Source organism: Dama dama, chromosome 27, assembly GCF_033118175.1.
Source record: "Dama dama isolate Ldn47 chromosome 27, ASM3311817v1, whole genome shotgun sequence".
Classification (NCBI taxonomy): domain Eukaryota; kingdom Metazoa; phylum Chordata; class Mammalia; order Artiodactyla; family Cervidae; genus Dama; species Dama dama.
The window spans coordinates 43,634,414-43,660,691 of record NC_083707.1 but is presented as its reverse complement, the minus strand read 5'-3'; the positions used below and the strand labels follow the sequence as shown (position 1 = coordinate 43,660,691).

The following is a 26,278-nucleotide window of genomic DNA, read 5'->3' as shown; positions in this document are numbered from 1 at the left end:
AGAAAGTTACTTGTCCTGGGACTATTGGGTGGGGGCAGGCAGGCGCATGGGAAAATCTTGAATAAACTTATTTATGCTTAATTTACAAAACTGCTTAGTGCCTAATTTTTAAAATACTGTTTCTCCACACGTGGTAATGTGCGCAAAAGCCCAAATTGTTCTTTGCTGTTAATGTGTACCCCTTATCTGGAAGGAGATATGCTTCTGTTATTACCTGACTTCTTAGGGTAATGTTCACTTGGGAAAAAAAAGCTGGTCATGAGGGACATGTCATGTAACGGAGTGCCTCATGCAGGCATCCTGGCACAGAATCTTGTCGTGGAATACCGAGAACCAGAAGGGTCCTGAAATGAGCATTTGTGGCTCTAAAATAAGATTTGAGAATATTCCTGGAGCTCAAAATAAAGTAACAGTTATATGGCTTGAAGATAACAAAGTAGATTACAATTTTAAGATTGACACTCTGGAATATAGGCAGATATTATTCGGAGAGTTTAGTTTGGAATTGGAGTGTTGGTGTGGTGACCTGAGATTCCTCCTTTGTAGTGTAGGTACCTGAACTGTTTAATGTGGCTGTGGGTGTGAGCACAGCAGAGCAATGCAGTGCACGTGTGTGAGTGGAGCCTTCTGCTTGAAGGGCTGTGTCCAGCCCTGGGGTCCCAGGCTGTCAGCTCTGTGGACCTGGTAGATCATTCAACCCCTAGCCTGTCACCCTCACACACACAGTGGGGGAGACAGTGTTTCTGTGGTGTGGTGAAACTTGAAAGAGGTGCTTGACATGTCCTAAGTGCTCAGTGAAAGTTATTTTATACAGGCTGGGAAACTATGTGTTCTGCTATATAAAGTTTAAGAGAAATGTTAAAATATATTTTTGTTATTTTAAGGAAATTCGCAGTGAGTCCCATGACTATCCTCATAGAGTGGCCAAGTTCCCTGAAAACAGAAATCGAAACAGATACAGAGATGTGAGCCCATGTAAGTACTTGTAGGGGGGTGGCGTGTGTGTGTATATGTGTATGTATGTTTGTGTGTGTGCTGGTTTGTTGTAGGACACAGGACATGCCGGAAGATGTTGGTGTCAGGGTTGATAAGCATGATGGGGGTTTTTTTTGTATCGACATATATACGTACTCTTTAAAGAAAACTTTTGAAGCATGAAATTGTGGAAGGAGGGGAAATTGCCTGTAATTACCTCCTCCTTCAACACAGCCACCATTTACTCTTTGTATTTGCTACCAACCTTTTTTCTGCCACTTGATTTTTGTTTTTTTCAAAATAATCATAATCATATATGTGTGTATGTGTACTCATGTCTCTATACCTTCCATATTATTCCATAGCTTTTATAAGTATTACTTTAAATATTTATTCGTATAGCTTGCTTTTTCTCCCTAAAATGAAAAAATAGTGTGTGCATACTATAGAAAAGTTTTAAAACATAAAAATGTATAAAGGAAAAATTCTCATGACTTAAAAACAAAAACTTTAGGGTTTATATTCTTTTGGTGTTTGTCTGTGTAAATATGTGTCCTTTTAAATTCATTTGGATCTGCAGGTACAGATCAAGCTCTCCTCCCGCGAAGCTGCTCGCTATGGTGGTTTCCTGTCCTGAGCACAGTCTGTCAGTGGTTGGATTTCAATTCCGCTGTGCTCATGTTGGTACACACATACATGGTTTTGTGAACAGTTGTAATACCAGGGCTTTAAAAATGTGTTCAGGTGATTTTATTTTTGCTCTGGTTGAGGCCTCCTTCATATACTGCCTGAGGCGGCTTCACTGCCCACGGGACTCCCCGAGTTTGGTTTCAGTGGGTGAACGTGGGCGGCGTCCTCTGGGCCGCCTGGGTGCTGGGCATGTCTGTGCCCAGGGCCTTCTCCTGGCCTCTCTGTCTGCCGTCACAGAACCACTCTTCCTCCCATCTTCAGCCTCTTTCTAAGAACTCTCTTCTTTTATTATTCACATGTGCTCCAGTGTCTTCTGACGTCATCCCCCATATCCATTGCAGCTGTGACTTTGTCACCTATGTGTGCCCACACATATACATACAGTCCTGGAAGAATGCATCACACAGTCTGTCTCTCCAGCCTCATCACCCACGCACTCTTCAGCCCCCGGTTCTACCCCAGCCTCCCTACGGAAACTTTTATTCTGAAGTGCTGTTCGCTCTCTGGTTTTCTCTTGCAGTGAGGGACTTTCCGCCATTGTCTTTTCTTATCCCTATGTGATTTTTGACATTGGCAGCCATGCCTTCCTTCATCAAGTCAGTCTTGATTTTGCTGTCACTCCTCTGGCTGATCACCCCTTTTCAGAGATTCTCTCCTCAGTTGTCTTCTACTTAAGGGCTCTCTCTGTCCCTCCTGCTCCCTCTCACATCTTCTGTGATTTCAGTTGCCATTTCTCTGCTTGTGGCCCTGGATCTTGTCTGCAGCCTGTGTCTCCTCAGATACAGACCCATTCACCCACTTTTCGTGACCTATCTCTGTCTTGCTGTCCCGTGGCCGCCTCAGTCTCAGGATTCCTCTCACATCCCTCAATCCTGGCCCTACTCCTGCTCTTTCCGTCTTATACCCCATATTCGTACTGGACCACTAGCCACACACTTGCTATAGCTGGAAACTTATACTTTTCTCCCATTCAGCTCCCATGTCTGGTTGGTGACTTGTTGTTTAGTCTGTAAGTTGTGCTTTGCAACCGCAGGGACTGTAGCCCTCCAGGCTCCTCTGTCCATGGGATTCTCCAGGCAAGAATACTGGAGTGGGTAGCTGTTCCCTTCTTCAGGAGATCTTCCCAACCCAGGGATTAAACCCAGGTCTCCTGCATTGCAGGCAGATTCTTTACCAGCTGAGCCACCAGGGAAGACTGGGGACTCCTGCTAAATCCAGATGACAGAGGTGTTTTAGCCCTTAAGGTGGTGCTGGCAAACCTGTCCTGATTGAAAGTCATCCTATCATTTCCATACATAGACTTGTATGGTGGTTGGCTTGTTCAGAAAACCTGTACTGAAAACCAGCTCTATGCCTGCTCTGTGTGCAAGGACCGTGAGTCCACACGCCCTGCCTGCTAACCGTATATGTGCAGTGTGGGGGTTCATACCTGCTGTACTATGTGTATTGTGAGGTGCTCAGTTCTGCTTGAGGAGTTAGGGACAGCTATTAAGATAGTAATTTTTGTTTTTTAATAAACTGGTCTATTTTAAACCAGCATTTATTTTTCCCATCCATACAGGAAATAAAAATAGATAATACCTCATGTGGAAAAAAAGATAATACTGAGTGCAAAGCAGACAATGACATTTGCAAATAATCAAAAAGAATTGGTTGTTTTCTTAATTCAGAGTTTCAGATCTTTCTAAATTTTGATTCCGCAAGTCTGGAAATGTATTTTTAAACAAATTCCTTACACAATTGTTATGTATCCAGCTTGAAACTACATTTGGAGGTATGAATATGAGATGCATGTTCAAAGAGGGGTGTTTTGAAATAGAATTTTAAGAAGTACACAGTCTTGGTATAATTGCTGTGACTGAAAGATGCCTCATTTATCTCAGTTAACCATGAGGTGATTGTAGAAGAGATGGGCAGGAGGGTGGTTGACTGAGAAAATAGAGGTTGTAGTAATCACATTGAGGATTGTATTTGTACTGTCAGAGACAGCTGCCAGGTTCTGAAATCTTCCTCACTGTTTGCTTTGCACACAGAAATCCCAGTTTACTGTTTGATATAAGAGGAGGTACCAGCCTTTTGTTTTCGCTGGCCATGAAAGAATAGTTTTTTGTTTGTTGTTTTTGTGATTAAAAACTCATACCATAAGTTTACCCTTTTAGCAGTTTTTAGATGTCCATCACCCATGTTGTTGGCTGTATGCATGTTGCTGTACCACAGGTCTTGTCATCTTGTGTGGCAGAAACGCCACTCCTCCTCCAGCCCCTGGCTGTCACCATCCTGCTTCCTCTTTTCTCAGACTCTGATCACTTTGGATGCTTCACAGAAAAGGAATCATACAGTGGTTCTTCTTGCGATGGGCTTATTCCTCGCAGCATAATGTCCTCAAGGTTCATCCTTCAGTGTTTAAAGTAACACATGGACTTCAGATTCCAGTTGTGTGGCAGGTTAGAACAGTCCATGGTTTCTTACTGCTGCGAAACAGGATTCTCAATAAGCACACATTTTAAATAAATTACTCGGTGGGGAGGAAGTAAGGAAAAGATACAGGCTGTCTGTGTTCCCCACCTCCTACAATAAGATCTCAACAAATGGCATAGCTTCTCTGAATGCACAGGCAAATGTCAGCTGTGACTTTTGTAGTCACGTAATAAAATAGTCTCTAGGTAAATATATAAGGCAGAAATGACTAGGATTACAGAAAAAGATTGATAATTCTATGTTCACAGATTACTTAAAATAGTAGTAAAGAAGTAGAAGATTTAGACTGCACAGTTAAGCTTAATTTAATAAGAAAAATATATAGAACCTTATGTCCAGCGATTAGAGAATTCACATTCTTCTAAGACTGCATGGAATACTTGTAATAAATGGACCATTGACTAGGCTGTAAAATTAAATCTTGACACGGTTTAAGAATTACTGCCTTATAGGCCATGTTCTTTGACCGTAATGCAATTAAATTATAGATTATTAATAAAAAGATTAAAATTCCTATAAATTTGGAGATTTATTTAAAGACTTCTAAATGATTCATGGGTCAAGATGAAATCATAATGGAAACTTAAAAATGAACAATAGGTAAAATCTACTTACCAAAACTTGCATAAAGCAGCAAAAACAGGGCTGTAAAAAAATACTGTTTTAAATGTTTACATTAAAACAGAAGGTTGAAAATTAAAGTGCTAAGTGTCTAATCTATTTTAGAGTAAAACAGGATAAACACCAAAAAAAAAAAAAAAAAAGCAGAAAGGAAATAATACAAAAATAGAAGCAGAATGGAAATCAGTGGGACCATACACAGGAGCAAATAAAATCAAATATTGGTTCCTTAATAAGGCTAATCAACTAGTAAGATTGAATAAGAAAAATAACACAAATATACAAAAACCAGAGAGACAGAGGCAGATGTATATAAATAGTATTAGGAGAAAAGGGGAACAAAATACAGATGTAAAAGGACTTAAGCTAGACCACTGTAGACAATTATGGTGATAAATGTGATCACTTAGAAGAAGTGGAACAGACTCCTGGAAAAATAGCATTTACCATTGTAGATTAAAGGAGAAATAGAGTCTAAGTAGGCCTGTGACAGCTAAATAAGTTAAATTAATTAATAAACAATTTTCCACTGAGAATTCACTGAGACTAGCTGTTTCAACAGGCATATCTTATAATAATGAAAGCTCTCCCAGAGAACAGAAAAAGAGAATACTCCCCAGTTCCTTTTGTGAGGCTGTTAGATAGGTAATTTGGATATCCAAAGCAGAAAAGTTTAGTAAGCGGGATAAAAGTTATAGGCGTATCTGCATCATGGATGTAGATGTAAAAGTCCTAAAGAAAGGTTAGCAAACTGAATATGGCAATATCTATATTAGTTTTAGGAATATAAGAGTGGCTTATCATTAGACAGTCTTTAAATGTAATTAATCTTAGTATCAAGGTAAAGGAAAAAAAGCCATATGAATATCTTCATAGATGGAGAAAGACTATTTAAAGTCAATTCTTGCTCCTGATGAAAAACAAAACATGTATCAAATGGAAGGAAAGTTCTGTAACTTGAGATGACGCCAACAGTCATGTCACTGTGTTTTGTTAAAAAAAAATTTATATAATTAATTTGTTTGGCTGTGCTGAGTCTTAGTTGTGGCATGTGGGATCTAGTTCCCTGGTCAGGGATCGAACCTAGGCACCCTTCATTGGGAGCTTGGAGTCTTAGCCTCTAGACCACAGGGGAGGCCCCACGTCACTGTTAATGATAACATGTTACAAACATTTTCTAAAACTTGAGGTTAAGACAAGGGTGCCCACGAGTACCACTTCCACTTCATATTGTCCTTTGGTGTGGGTCAGGGAACAGAGCAGACCCTAGAGGCCAGGTACTGCCCCCCTCCACCTCCCTGACCACTCTGTTTCATCTGACCACACTGTTCCAGTCACCTCTACTAAAAGATCCTGGAGCTTTCTGAGCTCTTGTTTTTGCTGAGTTACTTCACTCCTCAAGTCAGTTATAGTTTCACCTGCTGATATTGAGGGAGGTTTAATAGTGATATAGACTGGAAAAGATCAGGTTTCATCCTAATCCCAAAGAAAGGCAATGCCAAAGAATGTTCAAGCTACTGCACAATTGCACTCAGCTCATATGCTAGCAAAGTAATGCTCAAAATTCTCCAAGCCAAGCTTCAGCAGTACATGAGCTGTGAACTTCCAGATGTTCAAACTGGATTTAGAAAAGGCAGAGGAACCAGAGATCAAATTGCCAACATCTGTTGGATCATTGAAAAAACAAGAGAGTTCCAGAAAAACATCTACTTCTGCTTTATTGACTACACCAAAGCCTTTGACTATATGGATCACAACAAACTGGAAAATTCTTAGAGATGTGAATACCTGACTACCTTACCTGCCTCCTGAGAAATCTGTATGCAGGTCAAGAAGCAACAGTTAGAACTGGACATGGAACAACAGACTGGTTCCAAATAGGAAAAGGAGTACGTCAAGGCTGTATATTGTCACCCTGCTTATTTAACTTCTGTGCAGAGTATATCATGTGAAATGACAGGCTAGATGAAGCACAAATTGGAATCGTGATTGCAGAGAGAAATATCAATAACCTCAGATGCACGATGATACCACCCTTATGGCAGAAAGCAAAGAACTAAAGAGCCTCTTGATGCAAGTGAAAGAGGAGAGTGAAAAAGCTGGCTTAAAACTCAGCATTCAGAAAACTAAGATCATGGCATCCGGTCCCTTCATGGCAAATAGATGGGGAAACAGTGGAAACAGTGACAGACTTTATTTTCTTGGGCTCCAAAATCACTGCAGCTGGTGACTGCAGCCATGAAATTAAAAGAAAAGCTCTTGGAAGAAAAGAGCTTCCAAGGAGCTCTTGCTCCTTGGAAGAAAAGCTCTGACCAACCTAGACAGCATACTAAAAAGCAGAGACATTACTTTGCCAACAAAGTTCCGTCTAGTCAAAGCTATGGTTTTTCCAGTAGTCGTGTATGGATGTGAGAGTTGAACCATAAAGAAAGCTGAGAGCTGAAGAATTGATGCTTTTGAACTGTGGTGTTAGAGAAGATTCTTGAGAGTCCCTTGGATTGCAAGGAGATCAAACCAGTCGCTCCTAAAGGAGATCAGTCCTGAATATTCATTGGAAAGACTGATGCTGAAGCTGAAACTCCAACACTTTCGCCACCTGATGGGAAGAACTGACTCACTGGAAAAGACCCTGATGTTGGGAAAGATTGAAGGCAGGAGGAGAAGGGGACAACAGAGGATGTGATGGCTGGATGGCATCACTGACTAGATGGACATGAGTTTGAGCAAGCTCCAGGCGTTGGTGATGAACAGGCAAGTGCTGCAGTCCATGGGGTTGTGAAGAGTCAGACAAGACTGAGCAGCTGAACTGAATTGAATAGTGATCTGTCATTCTAAAAAGATTCCACCAGAACTTAGCAATTTGAATATGGACATTTTGTGGAGTTTATTGTATAAACAATGCTTGAGCACTTGACAACCTAGATTGTTTGGATACCGTGCTGGTAGAGTTGCTACAATAAGAGGGAAGTAGATCTCCCTTTCTGTGATAGTTGGATTTAGGAGTTGAGGCTAATGAATCAGCTCAGGATTTCTCAACTCTGAACCTGAGTCGCAGGGGCTCCTCTTGCCTTTGTTCTTGGGGCTGGTGGCACAGTCTCTTGTGTCCCCAGACCGGAGACCCGTAGCTGTTGTAAAGCCTTCAGTCTCTGTGCTTGGCACACTCTCAACCCAGATATTCATGTGGCCGACCCCCTCCAAGTCTCTGCTGAAGTGCCAGTGCACAGTGAGGCCTGCTTTGACCACCCTGTTCAGAATCCCAGCCCCCCAACTCGGCTCCCTTTTATGGAGCGCTTTCTCCCAGGACTCTTTTTCCCAGAGGATTTATTGCTGTGTGACATGTAACTTACTTGATTGTTTTGCTCATTGCTGTCCCCTTTCTTAGCAGGTGAGCTTTGGGGAATATGGGTGGGCTCCAAGGTCTGGGGCATGCATACTTGGTCTGAGAGGTTTGCCAGGTGCTCTTGGGTTTGTGGGTGGAAAGGAAAGATATTCGTTCTCCTACTCCCTTTCCCTTCCAACCTTTACGCTCTTTCTCCGAGGAGAAGTTTGAGTTTCAAGGGAAGTGGTGAGCTGCTCACGACTGTGCCAGACCCCGGTGTGGTGTCGGAGGGGAAGGTGTCCCTGTTCGAGCTGCAGTGGGAATCTGACCGGTTTTGTGAGGACACCTCCCACGTCCTGTTTCCATCCCAGAGACTCTGGGGGTGGATTCAAGAGCCCTTTTCAGTTTGGGGGTGTGTGGAGGCACAATGTTCAGTTAACACTGTTCTGTCAAGTTTAGGAACTTGAAGTCACGGCAGATGGAGAGATGGACATGCGTGGGCAGCTGACCTGTGGTTGGAGGCTGTGGAACACGTAATATCTCTGCCCCAGTTGTCTGGCTCCCAGCATATGTGTTGAGGGGTGTGGAAGGTGGTCAGTATAGAGAGCCGATCGTCTGGTGAGGGGATGCAGGCATGGGGCTTTCATGAGAGAAGTCCTAGGCCAGAAGTTCAGAAGGGTGTCTGTGTGTGTGTGCGGGAGGTGGAGGCAGGGAGCAGGGTGGGAGGCCGCGCAGGGATGGAGGCTCAAGGGCACCTCTGGGCCTCTGCTGCTGCTTATCTAGGGTGTGATGGGGACTGACATGCTCACAGCTCAGCTTGGAGGCTGGGGGTGGAGGAAGTGAGCTGTTCAGGTGTATCCTGTGGGTCCTGCCCAGACTGTGGTTGGTTATATCGTCAGAGAAGGAACCATTCAGCCAGCAGGTTTTTTTTTTTTTTTTTTTTTTTCTTTTGGCAGAGGAAACAACTGAACTGCTTTTGGTTCACTGCTTGATTCATGAGGGAAAGTTCATATTATTTGTTCTCCAGAATTCTCCTTGTGGGCTTCCCTGGTAGCTCAGCTAGTAAAGAATCGCCTGCAGTGCAGGAGACCTTGGTTCGATTCTTGGGTCGGGAAGTTCCCCTGGTGAAGGGATAGGCTACCCACTCCAGTGTTCTTGGGCTTCCCTGGTGGCTCAGACGGTAAAGAATCCACCTGCAGTGTGGGAGGCCTGGCTTTGATCCCTGGGTTGGGAAGATCCCCTGGAAGAGGGCATGGCAACTGACTCCAGCATTCTTGCCTGGAATGGGGTCTCGAAGAGTGGGACGCGACTAAGCGACTAAGCACAGCACACAGCATTCTCCTTGTAGAGTTGAAGGGGGCTGACACTGTCAGATGCTTGCCGCCTCCGCAGGGAATCGCCATGCACTCTGGAAATCAGTACTGGAAACGTAGGCCCCCACCCTACCCCCGGTTGAGAGTGGAGCCTGACTTGGGGGAGATTGGTCTTCTGCCCAATTTCTGTTAATTATTCCTGATCTCTGCCTCAGCATAAATGGGAGCCCTTCCCAGCTTGACCTGGAAGACTTTCCAGAAGGAGATGTCTTTACAGTAATGAAAAAGGGTGAAACTGTGGGTGGGGAGGTGGGTGGGGTGGGAGAAAGAGCTCATTGTGGCAGTACTGAAAGAGGAAGCTGATCTGTGTTGTCAGCTCAGGCAGCTCGAGCCAGTCATTTCTTGACAGATGGAACCATTTCTCAGAAAACAGACGGTGAGGTGGGAGGCCTGGGGACTCTTCATCGGAAGTTTGCCTAATCCAACTTGAGGGCCGTGGTTCTGTGGGGCGTGCGTTTCTTTGTCCCCAGCGATGATGCCACTGTGCAGGAAAGTGTGTGTTCTTGGTCGTCCTGCTGGTGGTGGTAGATGTTGAGAAATCAGATTTCCTGTGCAATGTGGTTTGGTTGCTTTTGTGGCCTCTCATGCAGTACAGTTTGAATCATGTTCATTTTCTCCTTTTGGTGGATCCTGTATGTGACTGGGGAGAGGGAGTAACCCTCTAAGTACACTTAGAATGAGGAGGAGGTGCTGTGGGCTTCACCCTTGATGCCCCGAAGCTATGGGTCTCTATTGTTTTGGGTGTTTAGTTTTTGTTTACTTGTTTTTAATGTTTATTTATTTGACTGCACTTGTCAAATAAATAAAATTTATTTGACTGGTCTTAGTTTCGGCATGCGGGATCTAATCACCCAACCAGGGTCGAAACTGGTTCAAACCCTGCTTAGGGAGTGTGGCGTCTTAACCACTGGACCCCCAGGAAGTCCCTGGACTCTGGCTTTTGATAATCTCATCTCAGAGGTCTCTAGGCAGAATCAGCTGCTGTGGGAGAGGAGAGAGCAGGTCACTTCCCAGGTTTTTTCCTGAGAAGTCAGAGGTTGGTTTGGAGTGAACTGTTCACAGATTTGGGGCAGACCAGACCTGATGGGCAGGGAGAGGAGATATCAACCTCCGGCTTTAAGGGGACCTGTGTCACCCTCACAGGTATTTCAGACCACATGGTGAGTGAGTCCTCAGGGGAGAAGAGGCTTTGTCTTTGTTACCATTGCTAGAGAATATATAAATCATAGAGTCACAATTCCTCATAAAAAGGCTTTGATAGTTTCACTTCCTGAAATGTGTATACTTACTTTGTAGACAGTGTTAATTTAACACAAGAAACTCGTGTTTTTTTCTCTGCACAGATTCTCTCCTGAATCAAAAAGTTACATGAGTTTCATTTTTTATTAAAAATCTTTTTTAGTGGAACAGAAGAATTAAAATGATGTAAGTATATGGTTTTGTTTTTTTTAATTGGTCCTGAGGCAAAAACACAGGTTCAGCCAACGCTTTTAGCCAGTTTTAAATGGCTAGAGTTTGCCAAGCGATTTCCTTCCTTTCTGGGGTGCTGTTTCTGTAGTGTCCTGCTGCTCCCCACCAATCAGAACCGAGGCTCAGGGGAACCCATCTGTGCTTCTCGGGGTATGTGACTTTTGTATTTAATAACCTGGAGTGACACCAGGTGTAGAGTAATACAGGAGGGAAGATAACAGTGAATCCAGTGCAGAGTCCAGAAGGCAGGCGTCAGATGTCCTGAAAACCCCCCTGAAGAAGTCTTTCTCTTGGCTTATGGAAGGTTCTGGATGACCTGCTGGAACTCCCTTTGAGGGGAGACTTGGCATTTATGGATTCTTGCTTCTTTTGCAAATTGCTTCTTCACTTGTGCAATAGATAAGATTAGTCTCCGTTTGTATTCTTGCTGTGATTACAACATGAGGAAACACATTCCTTTGGGATTATATTTTAGCGGAATTTGAATTTTAGGGATGCATTGTTCTTATGATTGGTGTTATCTGGGAGGCATATGGACTTTATTTTGTTAATTATATAGCTGAACTTTTTACTCTCTCATGTAACAGTTAAAGAGTGAACAGACTGTTAAAAAAAAAAAGTGACTGTTAAAAAAAAAAAGTGACTGTTGACATCATCTTTCCGAGAACACTAGTATAAGTGATTTACTATAACAAGATCTTCGCTTTTCCTGTTGGCCAATGACATGTAATATTTACAGAGGTCTTGGGTTCAATCCAGCAGAAACATTTCATGTAAATTATGTGTGAAACTAAAACTGTTTAACATTTTCTTTCATATGGAGATAATATGAACAACTCTTTTAGTTTAAGAGTGGGGAAGAGAATGGTTATTTGGTATTTCCTTGAGGGGCACAGTTTATACCAGAAGGTATTCTCCAGCTAGACATCAAAGATGCGCGTAGGTTGTAATTCAGTCCTGTGACTCTGCCAGGCATATATTTAATATTCCAGGTGAATGCTAATCCTGTTGTTACATGCATGCTTCCTCTCTTAGCATCTTCTCTCCTACCACAGTGATAGAAGGTAAAGTTCTGTGCTCCATCTGTTTACATTAGCAAAAATTCTAAATCTGTGAGATCTTCACGTTTAAAAACTAGAAGTATATGACACAGCCGAAGTAATGAAGCACTTGTCTGTTACAGAATTGGAATATTCCAAATGTGTTAAATATAGCTTAGCACTTAATCTAATTAGTTCAGTTCAGTCGCTCAGTCTTGTCCGACTCTCTGACCCCATGGACTGCAGCACTTCCCTGTGCATCACCAACTCCCGGAGCTTGCTCAAACTCATGTCCATCTAGTCAGTGATGCCATCCAGTTATCTCATCCTCTATCATCCCCTTCTCCTGCCTTCAATCTTTCCCAGCATCAGGGTCTTTTCCAGTGAGTCAGTTCTTCACGTCAGGTGGCCAAAGTATTGGAGTTTTAGCTTCAGCATCAGTCCTTCCAATGAATATTCAGGACTGATTTCCTTTAGGATTGACTGGTTTGATCTCCTTGCAATCCAAGGGACTCTCAAGAGTCTTCTCCAACACCACAGTTCAAAAGCATAAAAATTATTGAAATATAGCTGAATGCAGATCTGTTGAGGCAGGAAGAAAATGAAACATAGTTATGGTGGGATCTGTCCGGTCTTAATTTTTGGAGGCCATTGATTTTTGTAGGAAAACTTGTAAGTTTTTAAGCACTAGGAGTCTTAACCATCCTTTTTATTTTGGGACGATCAGTACTTTATTTCTTTTAGTATGTTTTACTCTTTGTAGATCAGTTTTTCTACTTAAACAGCAGCTAATCTGCTACCAACAGCAACACTTCCTTCTAACACACAGTAATAAACAGAAGGATTTCATCTTTGCACTAACTTTTAAAAAAAAGGAATAATTTGGGATTTGACTCAATTGTGATGCTAATTTATTTTTCTTTGTTTTTTCTGTCATTTTATAAATATCCAGAAAATCAATACTCAAAAAAGAAATGCAAGTTTGAAATGACAGTATGGTTTATCATTTTCTGTTTCAGATGATCACAGTCGTGTTAAACTGCAGAATGCTGAAAATGACTATATCAATGCCAGTTTAGTTGACATAGAGGAGGCACAGAGGAGCTACATCTTAACCCAGGCAAGTGGCATGGCGTGGAATGGAGGCCTGACTGCCATTCCCGGGGTCTGCTTTAGGATGGAGCAGAAAGTGTGTCCTGGCTTCTTTTGGCGGTGGAATGGCTGTTTCAGGTTTTTCTGTTGTTTTGTAATGAATGGTGTTATAATGTTTTACAGCTGTGTATATTTAAGATAAAAGCAATTGTTACTGTTACAGGTTCTCTGCAGGAAAGTTGTTCATGAGGTCTGGCCTGCTAGTTCTTTTCTGGCCAGCTGTCTGCCTTGGTGTAAGTTTGGTACAAAGTCTCGGTTGGTGGATACTTTGTTCCTTCTACTTCTCTTCACCTGAATCAGAACCAGAGGCCCTGCGAAAACTCTTCTCTGCCCTGGCCTGGTGTGTATTTTCAGTATGGACAAGTCTTGGGTGTTAGGTGAGGGTGTGAGCCAGGTGCCTGGACCACTGATGGGGTGGTCTGAGAGCCCACTGGCCCCTTGAGCCTCCTCCCTTCTCAACACTCTGGCCACACCCGTGCTGCATTGGCACTGTTCTTTCACTTGAGATAGCAGAAATGATTTGGGTTTATCCACACAAGCTACCCTTTGTTTATCAGATAACAGATTTGATTAACAGTGCTGCCATTTCCTAGTTAGTGATTTTTAATTATTCCAAAGATAAAACTGTATTATTAAGTATCTTGTTATAACCTATAATGGAAAGTAATCTGAAAAAAATATATATATATGTATAACTGAATCACTTTGTTGTATACCTGTAACTAACACAGTATTGTAAATCAACTATAATTAAATTGAAAAAAAGATAAACTGTATACTTGTAATGTTTGAGATTTTTAAAGAACCCATTTCAGATCAAAATAACCTGTTACTGAAAGTGAAAACTGTTGAAAATGGTAAGATATTCAGATGAATGTAACTGTCAACTGTTAGGCTATCTATAATTCACAGGAAACAAAAATTAAGTACTCTTTTTTACTTGGCGTAAAGCAGCTCCTGTAAATCAAAAACAAAAAGGAAATCTATGAAAAAAACTGCCAGGGAACATAAATTCACAGTTCACAGCAGGGAAGTAACGGTAGGCAATATATATAGAAAAGGTGCTCAGTTTTTCTAAATTTAAACCAGCAATCATTTACCACTTCTCACCTGTCAGAACAACAGATTTAAAAGTTTATAGTACTCAGAGGTCTAATATGTAAAGACATGAAGGTAAATGTGAGAGTATTTGTTATAAGTTAATAGCACAGGGCCAAAAATAGTAGGACAGAAACAGTCTGTAAGGAGCTGGCTAAATAAATTATACACATGCTATTAGTACTGATTGTTTCTGGGAATTAGGAAAAAAGACAGACTTCATTTTGCCATTTTCTGTTACATTTGAAATTTTTCTTATGTGCATTCATGATGTTTTTAATAGTCATTTTTAGAGTTAAAAATTTTTACTTTGTGTTTTTAAAAACCATAATGTTAAAAATAGAAAAGAATAATTACCCTAGATTCCTTATCACACCTTTCTTATTCTCTTTTTTTTCCAGTCTTGTTTATCCTTTCCTCTTTCTCATCTTAGTCTCTAAAAATATAATTGTTTCTCAAGATTCTGATTCAGGTTTCGCCCCCGTCCAGTCTGTACTCACCACTTCAACTCTCTGGAACCATATTTTGAACCTTTGTTTCTTAAGAAAGAGGCTGGACTCTGGACTCATGGTGTCTGTTCTTGAATCCTGTTCGTTCATCCAGCAAAGCTTTGAATGCCTGCTTTGTGGCGGCACTGTGTGAATGAAACAGCCATTCATAAAACTGCTAGTATGAACTTCACATCCTAGAGGGAAGTAAAATTTACAGCAGCTAGCAATCTTTTATTTATTTTTTACTGAACTACAGTTGACTTACCATACTGTGTTAGATACTAGTGTGCAGCAAAGTAATTCGGTTGTACATGTATACATGCATATGTCTATATATATTCTTTTTCAGATTCTTTCCCATTGTAGGTTATTATAAGATGTTGAATATAATTCCCTGAGCTACACAGTAAATTCTTGTTGTTTACTTTATATATGGTAGTGTGTATCTGTTAATCCCAAACTCCTAATTTATCCCTCCTCCCATTTCCTTTTGGTAACCAAAAGTATGCTTACCTTCTATGTTTGTGAGTCTGTTTCTGTTTTGTAAATAAATTCTTTTGTATCATAGTCTAGAATCCACATATAAGTGATATCATATATTTGTCTTTGAATTACTTAGACTGATAATCTCTAGGTCCATTCACATTGCTGCATATGGCATTATTTCATTATTTGTTTATGGCTGACCAATATTCCATTGTATATATGTACCACATCTTTAATCATTCCTCTGTGGATGGACACTTAGATGGCCTCCATGTCTTGACTGTTGTAAATAGTAACAGCTTGCAACTTTTAACATTTTTCTATATTTTACATATTTTGTATAACTTAAGCCTCAGGATAACCCTTTGTGGTAAATACTCTTATTATCCTTATGTTAATATGAGGAGTCATCTGAAGAGACAAAGAGACAAAGAGACAAAAATAACTTTACCAAGGTCGTACAACAAGTAGGGTGAGGCCACATGGTCTCCATAGGCTGGATGGTTCTGCTTTTAATTATTCAGATTTCCTGCCCTGAAATTGTGATATGCCCTTGGGTTCATTCCTCAGTTCCCCGAGGTGCAGCAGCATCCCGCAGCACCAAGGGGTTTGCTTCCAGGACCCTCTGCAATGCCAAGCCCACGGGTGCTCATGTCCCATCGCTGTCCCTTCTGTCCTGGCCCCACATACACAGATTCATTGAGTCACAATCATGTATTAAGTTTGCTATCTGAGGTTGTTGATCCTGAGGATGCCTAACTATGGCTAAAAGGGCTGACTGTGTTTATTGAAAAATCTGTCTGTATCTGGACCACTGTAGTTCAAACCCCTGTTGTGCAGGAGTCAAGTGTGTGTGTTATCAATATGTATCTCTGTGATCTATAGAATAGTGCTAATAAAAACTCATGTAGTGTCGGGTACTATGGTGAGTACTTCATGGAGTGTTCATTATGGCATTGTTACTGCTTTTCGTTATAGTAGTAATGATAGTAATAATCCTTCTATAAAACACTGTAAATCCCTTCATGAAAAAGAAAATACCCGACTAATACCCTAGTATAAATCTCCTGTCCATTTGGGCATTCCTTTGTGTCCTGACCCAGGCCCTCTGCCCTCATTCTAGTGGACTCACAAGCCTATCTTCAGCTTTGGATTATTTCCTGAGTCCCCCCTACCCCCCGCCCCAGAGCTTCCAACATCTACCCACGGGACCACTTGACGTCACAGATTCTTCTTTTCTGTGTCAAACTCTTTTTTCCTTTTCTTCTTTCTTTTACACTAAGCTAGCCCCCGTCCTGTTTTTGTCATCTGGTTAAAGCTGTCCTTCTCATCTGTTGAATTCTCTCCTGTTTTCTGCTGCCCTGCCCTTCTCTGGAGCTCTCTTTCATCTACACCAATGTAGTAGCTTCTCAACTTATTTCTTTGCCACTAGTCGCTCTTTTCTAGTCCATCTTTAACAATTCCTCTAGAGAAATTTTTGCGAGGTACCAATCTGGTCATATTCCTTCATTCTGTAAAGAAGAGATCGTTGACTGTTTCCTGGGGTTGAGCACCTCTCACTTGGCAGGTGTGGTTTCCTGTGGGTTCTCTGTGTCACCTTCTTTCCCAGAAGTGCCCTGACACTGGGAATGGACCTGATCCCTCCCCTCTCCCCTTGTTGTGTCAGCACCTCTTCGTTTTTAAGGCTCTTCTCTGGTACCCTTCCTGCTCCTGCATACCCTATGGCTCAACCCTCGCTGTGGTGGGGCTGGGTGTTTCCCCTTCTCTACAAGGACGGTGTTTAAAAAAATTAATGCACATTCCTCACCTCCGACGTAAGCTCTGTGACAGCTGGAACTGCTTTTGCCTTTGTCCCTAGTACATTGGGACAGAGAACGTGCACAGAAAATATTTCAAAGGACAGCAAAAACCAGAGACACTAAATGTTTATTGAAACTGCAGTTGTTCTGCTTGTCCTTTGTTGCTTATAATTTTTGTCATTCTTTTTCTCTGAGTTTTATGAAAATTAGAAATATATACCTGCTGATCCCTTTGTATAGATCTCTGTTTTGTAGAAGATAATAGGTTGTATTGCTGGTAAATGGAAGAGCTGAGAACCCCTCTTCCCTTTTAGAACCACTCTAGAATGTGTGTGTATACACTAAGCGGTGACTTCATTGGAGACCTGATCCATCCATTTTTTTAGATGAAAGAGAAGGCATTCATTTTACTGGGGGTCTTCTCATGGCTGTTTTTATCTTTTTGCACTGTGTGGTTTTGGAAGTAGCTCAAACTTTGAATAATATGCACTCAGTAAGGGGAACAGCTCCTCAAACTTGAGGGTGCAGCTCTTCAGGGTTCTTGGTCCCTTCTAGCATTGGTATAATTGAGAGCGGGAGTTTATTAGCTCACGTAATATTTCCAGCACATCCACTACAGAGCTGGGATACAAGTGGCCCCGAAGCTGCTTTTAGTGCAGCACCACTTGAATGGCTTGTCTTCTGTGTGGAGCTGAAGCTCCAGGCAGACCCAGCCCCCGGCATCCCGCAGGTGACTGCCTGTTGCGTTACTCAAGGTACAGTAACAAAAAAAAAAAGGTGTAGTCAAATCTGTTAACCTGCATGCACTGCAGCCACCTGAGGATGGCAGTGCCCTCAGAGGGTGACAGTGGTGACTGGTTGGGAGTGCTGCCCCAAACTCACACCCCTTGGGACAAAATCTTGTCTTGACTTTTTTTCCTGCCCAAGCCTGGTTCTCCATCCCTCAATTCAGAGAGCCACCTGACGGCCTGGAAATTTTTCTTTTCTGCCTAAGTAAATAAAAGTCAGTTTTTTTCGTTGATAATCAGTAATCCAACTAACAGAGACCTGTTTTTACTTCAGGTGGGTTTAGAGTCTGGATTGACATTCTGTGATCCAATCCCCTGTTCTCAGATGAGAAGCTTCCTGGAAGGCATGTCCTTGGAGCCTCAGTCACTGCTCCTCTCACCTGCTGTTTCTTCTCTGTCTTACAGGGTCCACTTCCTAATACATGTTGTCATTTCTGGCTCATGGTTTGGCAGCAAAAGACCAAAGCAGTTGTCATGCTAAACCGAATTGTGGAGAAAGAATCGGTGAGTAATACTTGGTATTTACAACTTACTGTACAGTCTGTGATTGTTAACTTACAAATATTTTCTTACTTCTTTTGGGATAGTCATTCATTAGTTTTGGCCTTTAATTACTAAAAACTAGAGTCAGGGTGATTCTGACTGGAACTAACCTATCATTTTCCTTTATTACCTTAAATATTTAAATAGCAACTGTGGACCACTGCCCTCCAAATATAAGTATAATGGAGTGAGTACTGGCCAGTTGTGGTACTTAGATCTTTGGAATTCCTAGGCTTTATCAGAATCTTTATAATTTATTATTAACAGAATCCTGGAAATTTTATGAATTGAAGTGACAGGTTTCTAAAACCTTAATAAACTACCATTGGCTCTTATGTCAGGAGGTAGTGAGTATTGGTATGTATAGGTTTATTGACATTTGAGGTGCAGTTTAAAATCCAGTGCTAATTAGTGGTGTGATGGTGGTTAAGTCTTCAGCTTCTGTGGCTTGAGGGTCCTCTTCTGTCAAACATGCAAATTAGAAAGTGTTATCTGTCAGATCTCTTCCAGCCCTGAGGTCTCAGGCTGTTCTGCTCCTTCAGATTCTGAATTCTTCCTTTTTTCTAAATTAATAGCTGCTGGTTTTCAGTGGTAGTGAAGGTGCTTCTAGTCTGTTTCAATCCGCAGTGTTGTTGCCACACCATGGTGTCCTGCAGTGTCAGCATAGTCTCTGCAGTGGTTTTCATGCTTCCACAGTGACCCACAGACCCAAGTGATGCGGGTGCTGTTGTTGGGACATTTGAGCATCATTGTCAGCTGGAGGATTATGGGTTTCATCTCTCATTCTGCAGAATAAGTACTGTAATAAAAAGAGAAGATTGCCACCAGCAATCAGAAATCACCTTCATCCAGATGTTCAATAAGAGTCAGGTTTGATTGTTGAGGTCGCCTCGTGTGTGGTAATAACCCTGTTTGTCAGCATAATGATGTCAGCAGCTGCTGCTGGTCAGTGTTTAGTTCCTTAATTAATTAGGGTCATAGTGATATTCCAGCTTTATTGTTTCTTCTTGAGTTTTGGTTGAAATTCTTCTATTGAAAAAAAAAAAAGGCTCCCACTCTAGTTACCTACCACCTTGATGTAGGAAAAGCAGTTTTCAAAGGAAGTTGATTCCCACATATCCTCAATATGTGACCACTTAGGTTTTCTTGGTGTGGGGGCGGGAGGGGATCAATGCTGTGAAGTCATGAGTTTATTAAACACCTGATTCAGTTCACTCCATGGCAGTTATTATCCTTGTTATTTAGTCGCTAAAGTCGTGTCCAACTCTTTTGCGACCCTTTGTACTATAGCCTGCCAGGCTCTTCTGTCCATGGGATTTCCCAGGCAAGAATACTGCACTGGGTTGCCATGCCTTCCTCAGGGGATCTTGAGGAATCAATGCAGGGATCGAATTGGCGCCTCCTGTTTGGCAGACGGATTCTTTACCACTGAGCCACCTGGGAAGCTCGTTGTTACTCTTACTGGTAGTCAAATTGTCCCTTCTTTGGCCAGGGGAAGCTTTTCAGGTTGGGCCCTGAGTTCTTTTAACAAAAAACCGAAGAGTCTTACTAGCTCCTTTGATATCTGGAAGGACTCCCTGTTGCAGGCTTATCTTTCCTATGTGAATCAGCTGTTTCTTTAAGAAGCCTTGGTTTCTTTTGGTGAGCAGTGGTATTTCAAGATCACAGCAAAAATAGTAATCTTTGTTCTTACTGGGTTGGTCTTTTCAGTGAACAGAGTTAAGGAAAATTATGTTTGTATGTTAAGATAACAGAACACTAGTGTTCGTACTGATATTGATGCCTCTTCCTCTTTTTTTTTTTTTTTTGGTACTGATCTTCTGATATTTGATACTGATATTAAAATTTAGGACTGTAGGATTGATTCACCATGAATTCTGGTTCTCAGAGACACTAATGATGTTGAATGTCTTATACTCATTTTACTCTGTCCCGTATTGCACACAGAATGTACTTGTAATAACAAAATCAAGTCCATCACTAAAATAACTACTGAAAACAGTTTAAAATGTTTTCTCTCATCCTGTTTTTCTCAAGTTGTGCTTTACCTCCATCATCAGAGTTTACCACGTTTTAGTCTATCTTAAGTCCCTTTCGTGTAGATGTGCATCTATCGTTGAGTCTCTCTGGTTGCTCTGTGTGTAGCTCACACTCAGAGGATCCTGAGATGGGTGCCCTGGTCCCAGTTTCTTGTGTGTTGATGACAGTACCTCTGCTGGCTTGATGCTGAAGAGTCTGGCAGAATATAAAATCTCTGGCTCACATTTGCTTTTTGAGCAACCTGACAGTATTACCCATTTCCTTCTGGCATGTTCCTGTCACAAAGGCACATCTTACTCTATTTCCTTTATTAGTTACTTATTCTTTTACCCAAAGGATTTTTTTTTCTTCAGATCCCATTGATTGTACTGAAATGTGTCTGTGCTGGTCATTCTGGGTCAGTTTGTCCAGGGACAGAGCGTGCTATTTCATTATGTGATTTCAGGCATTTTTTCTTTCTTTTAAAGAAAAATTTTTATTGAATTATACTTGACATTTGTTCTGTTCCCTTGCTTGCCTTACTGTTCTTCTCCCGGGGCCTTCTGTTACACATATGTGTTAGATTTTCATTGCCTACTAGTCTCTCTTTATTTCTTTTTTATTTTAAAAATGTCCTTTTTCTCTTAAGGCATCATCTGTCGTGTTTGTTCACACACAGCTCTGTTCCCTTTAGTTTAATCAATTAATCTTTGTTTATGAAATGATGTGTTCTGTTACTTTTGGTTCTTTTTTCTCTTCTGTCACGTCATTTATGAGTTGTTATAATTCATGCTCTTTCACGTCTTGTGTCATTTGTTTTTTTAATGTCTTTTAGCAGCTTTTGAAGTATTAGCTCATAGCATTCATTTGTTTTGAAAGTATTTCTATTGATTGTTATTTGTAGCTGTTTGTGATATCTAAAAGAAACGACCATATTTTACAGGGATGTTTTCCTAGTGTTTTTCTCAATGAAGTGGCTCTAGCTCACCTCACCACAGCCTGCTGGCCTTACAGTTTGGCTTTTGGGGAGATGCTTTTATTGTCACAAAATGTTAATTCCATGTCAGTAGTTCTGCCACAGTTCTAGGTAAAGGGGGCTTATCTTCTAATTCTTTCCCTTGACTTTTAGTATGTAAGTATGCAATGTTACCTCTAGATATATAGTATTTAGTAGCAGATTAACAGGTATTTTTGGAAAATGTTATTGATCAGTTACTAAGTCATGTCCAGTTCTTTGCTACCTCATAGACTACAACACACTAGGCTTTTCTGTCCTTCACTGTCTCCCAGAGTTTGCTCAAATTCATGCCTTTTGAGTCAGTGATGACATCCAACCATCTCATCCTCTATCACCCCCTTCTCCTCCTGCCCTCAGTCTTTCCCAGCATCAGGGTTCTTTCCAGTAAGTCGATCCGTTGCATTAGGTAGCCCAAGCTTTAGCAACAGTTCTTCCAGTGAATATTCAGGGTTGATTTCCTTTAGAATTGACTTGGTTTGATCTCCTTGCTGTCCAAGGGACTCTCAAAAGTCTTCTCCAGCACCCAAAGCTTCAGTTCTTTGGTGCTCTGCCTTCTTTATGGTCCAACTCTCACATCCATATATGACTACCGGAAAAGCCATAGCTTTGACTTTATGGACCTTTGTTGGCGAAGTGATAACTCTGCTTTTTAATATACTGTCTAGGTTTATTATAGCTTATGGTAAGTACTTATGAAATCAAAACCTTTCAGTAGTGTTTGAAGATAGAATTCTTGCATGAGTTTGATATTTATAGAAACATAAGAGTGAATACCAATGTGATGTTGAAATACAGGTTATCCTGCTTTAGAAATGACAAATTGATTTTCATTTTATGAACATGATATCTGTTTTTTTAAGTGTGTAAGTTATAAGAACATTTTACAAACTGCATTTATAAGATGTCCATCTTATTAAAATACATTAAACATCAAACATAGTATGACTATTCCTAGATTTGGGTACTTGAAAAATATATAGCTTGTGTGTGGTTTGTTTTCCTTTCCAGCTTTTTATGGTTTCATTATGTTTTATGTTCTTAACTTTAGGTTAAATGTGCACAGTACTGGCCTACAAAAGATGATCGGGAGATGCTGTTTAAGGAAACAGGCTTCAGTGTGAAGTTCCTGTCAGAGGACGTGAAGTCCTATTACACGGTCCATCTGTTGCAGTTAGGAAACACCAGGGTAAGACTGCTTGTGCCCAGACTATGGGGCTTCATGTGGTGACTTTAAGGATTATTCTTTGTTCTTGGATTTGAAGTTTGGGGCAGCCCATTCATTGCAGCAATGCCTGTAATGGTTCACAGCCATAACCATGTCCTCATAGATTTTGTTCCCATATGTGGTGGCTCTCTGAGAATTCTTAAGAAATGCTGGAAGCTAAGAATTGTGAAGTTCAGGTTAATATCTGAGGATTCTGAGCAACTGATCAGTATTATAATTGGTTGAAGATTGAGGGAGAGGGCTTTAGAATTGGGAAGCCTGGGTTTACATCCATTGCTGCTGCCCAGTGACCCCTGCCCAGGCCCCCCTTGTCTTTAGGGGGAGGCTGTGGTGCCTCCCTGTTAGCATTTGTGACATCGAGTGAGGACGTGGGTATCATGTGAGGAGGTATGTGCAGAGGCGCTGGTACAGAGCGCATGCCTGGGAAAAGCTTGCTTTCGTTCTTGCTGCTTGGAGAGAGTTGCTAATTCGAGGGGTTTGTCACATGGAAATTTGTCTTTATTGAGCTGGTGAAATGGTGAAATAAATTTACCATATGACCTCATCAGTACTTATTTGGATTTTTTCCAAAAATGTAAGACTCATTCCTTGGTGCCTGGGTGAGAAACAGGCAGTTGGTTGTGAGCCTACTGTTATCGTCTAAGCATCGAGATAGTTCCCCCCTTCCCATTCACCTCTTTGCTTTCTTTGGTCTGTATTTAGCATAACAAAAAAATAAGAACTAAGAGTGATTCTGAGATGCTCTCAGAAACTAGAAAAACTAGAAAATAAGAAAATGTTTGCCCAGAAATGGCTTCAGGGATGTATCTGGTCTATAAAGTGAGATACTGTTTTAGTTAAGTATTAAGTGAATTGAGTATTAATGTGTGATCATTAATCCAAAAGAAAAAAAATTTGTGGAGAAGGGAGGTATATACACTTTTTAGATATGCCGAATTACCTTTTGTGGTTATCTCCTTAAAACACCTGTCCTTTGTGACATAAGCATGGGTGTGTACCGTGTGCATCTGACTGGGTCCAGCTTCCATGAGAACATAACTCAGCTGTGAGGTCGTTCAGGGAGGTGCCTTCTTTATGAATCTCCTCACTGTGTGTGTTTTGCACCAATGATTCCATTTGCGTGTATCTTAAGCTGCACTGAAATACATCAACTACTACTTGGTACTGGTTGTCCAGCCCTTATTCCCAGAAACAGAACTTCATTTCCATAAACTTCTCATGGTTCTGGGAATCACCTTCTCTTAGTATTTATGTATCGTAGGTACTGCATCTGCTTGTGGCATTAAAATTGATTTAGCAGGAGATAGGCATTGGTGTTTTTCTCTGTCTGAGAATTGATTACACTTCAAATAATAAAATACTTTTGTATTTTGTTTATCAGCTTGTGAAGTATTTTCACATATATATAGTTTGACCCATGGTTTTCCTACAATGTAGATAAACTCCTAATATTCCTGTTTTTCTTTTTTTTTAAATATTTATTTATTTTATTTATTTATTTGGCTGTTCCCGGCCTTAGCTGCAGCATGTGGGATCAAGTTCCCTGACCAGGGATTGAACCCTGGCCCCCTGCATTGGGAGCACAGAGTCTTAGCCACTAGACCACCAGGGAAGTCCCCCTGTTTTTCTTAGTTAAAGAAAATAACTTAAAAATCCATTAGGCTAATAGATTTTTCCATAAATAGATTACTTAGCTGAATTCCAGATCTCCTAACTTCTAATGACATGGGACCAAGTCTAATTGTTGTGGAAAGAGCCTTGGTTCTAAAGTTTCTGAAGCTGAGGCCACCCTGGGAGTGGGCCAGCCCCTGCGATTCAGTTGCTGGCCACGTGTGGTTTCTTACTGGCCTGTGTTCAGAGTCCACTGTAATTGAACAGCAACAGTTTATGTTCTACTTCACAGTCTGTAGTGAGTGAGCAGTGTTGGAAGGATAAGGTAGCATTTTAGTGGGTGAGGCAGGATTGCGTTAGTCACATTTAGACCCAGGAGCCATGTGGCCTGAATCCTGGCTGCTGCTCCTGGCCCTGTGACCAACCCGCTACTTGATCTCTGTGCCTACGTTCTCTCATCTGCAAAACGAGGGCGATGGCTTGCTTGCCTCAAGGGGTTGTCATTGTGACTGCATGAGTTAGCGCTCCGATGGTGCCTAAGGTTCTAGGCTCCCCTGGGTCAGGGCTCCCGTGGGAACGGAGTGAGTCTGGAGGGCCTGCATGAGCCAGGGTGGTGGAGACAGGCGAGCTGAGGGAAAAGATGCTAATAAAGTAGGGCCGCCCTCTCTTGTTCCTGAGGTCAGAGCACCAGGTCGCTTCTAGAGGAGTCTCCTGACCAACCTGGGCAGAGCTGCCCTATCAGGCCTACTCTGAGGGGACCTGGCACCTGACGACATGTCTGACAGAGCAGTGGAGCACCAGCATTCTTTTCAGCATCGTGATGAGAGCTCAGTCTGAACGTTTGCCCCCAAGTGAAGAGTCCATTCTGCTTTTGAATGGCTTAAGCTTGGAGGTAGTTTTGAGGGGCTTTTAAAATCCAAGGTCACATGGAGAACTTGCCTTTCGGGCTTTTCTGTTTACTTGCCCTTTAGGGTTTTCCGTGTGTCTTCTGTCAGGTTTAGGTGATTGAGTTCCTGGAAGACAGTGTTGTGCTGAGTTCTGTTTCTTCTGCCCCTAGCTTTGACCCCCCCAGGCTCCTCCTCTCCTGTCTGTTCTGTGCACCTTCCATCCAGCTTGTGCCCATTTCTTGCTTCGGTCACTTCTTACGGTGGGTACACCAGGTCCCCTGTTCACCACCCTGAGTGCTTGTTCTGAAATGCGGAGTCCTTCCCTAAGGCTCTGGATGCCTTTCCATGGTCCCTGCGGGAGCCCCAGCCCACCTGCCCTTGCCGCTTGTCCACCCACCAATTCTCCTGCCCGTCCCTGTCTTGGGCATGCCCTTCCCTCTGCTTAGAACTGGGCCCTATGCCCCCTGGCCTGTCACTCTCTTCTGTTCACCACCTGGGGTTCCGGTCAACTCCCAGAGTGACTTTCGGTGACCATGTATTTAGCACGGCTGTTGCAGCAGCCCTGCAAGAGCTGGTTAAGGACTGGACCAGGACAGTGACCTTGAGGGGAACAGGGTCAACACCTTGCTGCTCTCCAGGTGGAGCAGACACACAGGTGAGGAGACTGGAATTGTGGAGAGGTCATAGTTGATTGGAAGTGTTAGGGTTAAGGCCGCCAGTGAGTGTCCCTGTGTCTCTTCAGGCTTCACTGGTGTGGGGGTTGCCTGTTTATTCCTCACTGGAGCCTGTGAAGTAAGTGCTTTTTCACACCCCATTAACAGATGGTGAAACTGGGCGTATGAAAGTCTTAGAAACACAATCTTGCTACCTTCTGCCTGTGCCTAAAGTTGGGCCTGGGCCATAGAGCTTTGTAGATTTTTTAATAATAATTAGAAGATTTATAGTCCTCTTCAAACTGATAATAGTAATAGTTAACCTGAATTTGAATGGTTCTATACAGCACACACAAGTCGACCCCATGCTCACAGCTCCTGTTGTCTGTACCTACTCAGCTCATAGACCAGCTTCCTGGCCTCCATGGACTCTGAGCTTGTCATCTTATTCAAAGACTACAGTTAGAATTCTTCAAAAAAATGTAAATAAGATTTTGCCCTAAGAATGGTGCATGCTAACGTCTTTGTGCAGGGGTGGTATG

The 26,278-nt window shown here is 41.9% G+C and overlaps 1 protein-coding gene across 4 annotated transcripts in view; it reads left to right on the top strand.

Moving 5' to 3' along the window:
- Positions 1-26,278, top strand: part of PTPN2 (protein tyrosine phosphatase non-receptor type 2) — a 63,904-nt gene that overhangs the window by 18,044 nt on the left and 19,582 nt on the right. For 3 of the 4 annotated variants that reach the window (XM_061131152.1, XM_061131151.1, XM_061131150.1), the window contains exons 2-5: positions 885-975; positions 12,986-13,086; positions 18,186-18,284; positions 22,409-22,546. In XM_061131152.1, the coding sequence (XP_060987135.1) occupies positions 885-975; positions 12,986-13,086; positions 18,186-18,284; positions 22,409-22,546 (429 nt within the window). The remainder of the gene's footprint in view (positions 1-884; positions 976-12,985; positions 13,087-18,185; positions 18,285-22,408; positions 22,547-26,278) is intronic. The other variant, XM_061131153.1, reaches the window with a different exon arrangement.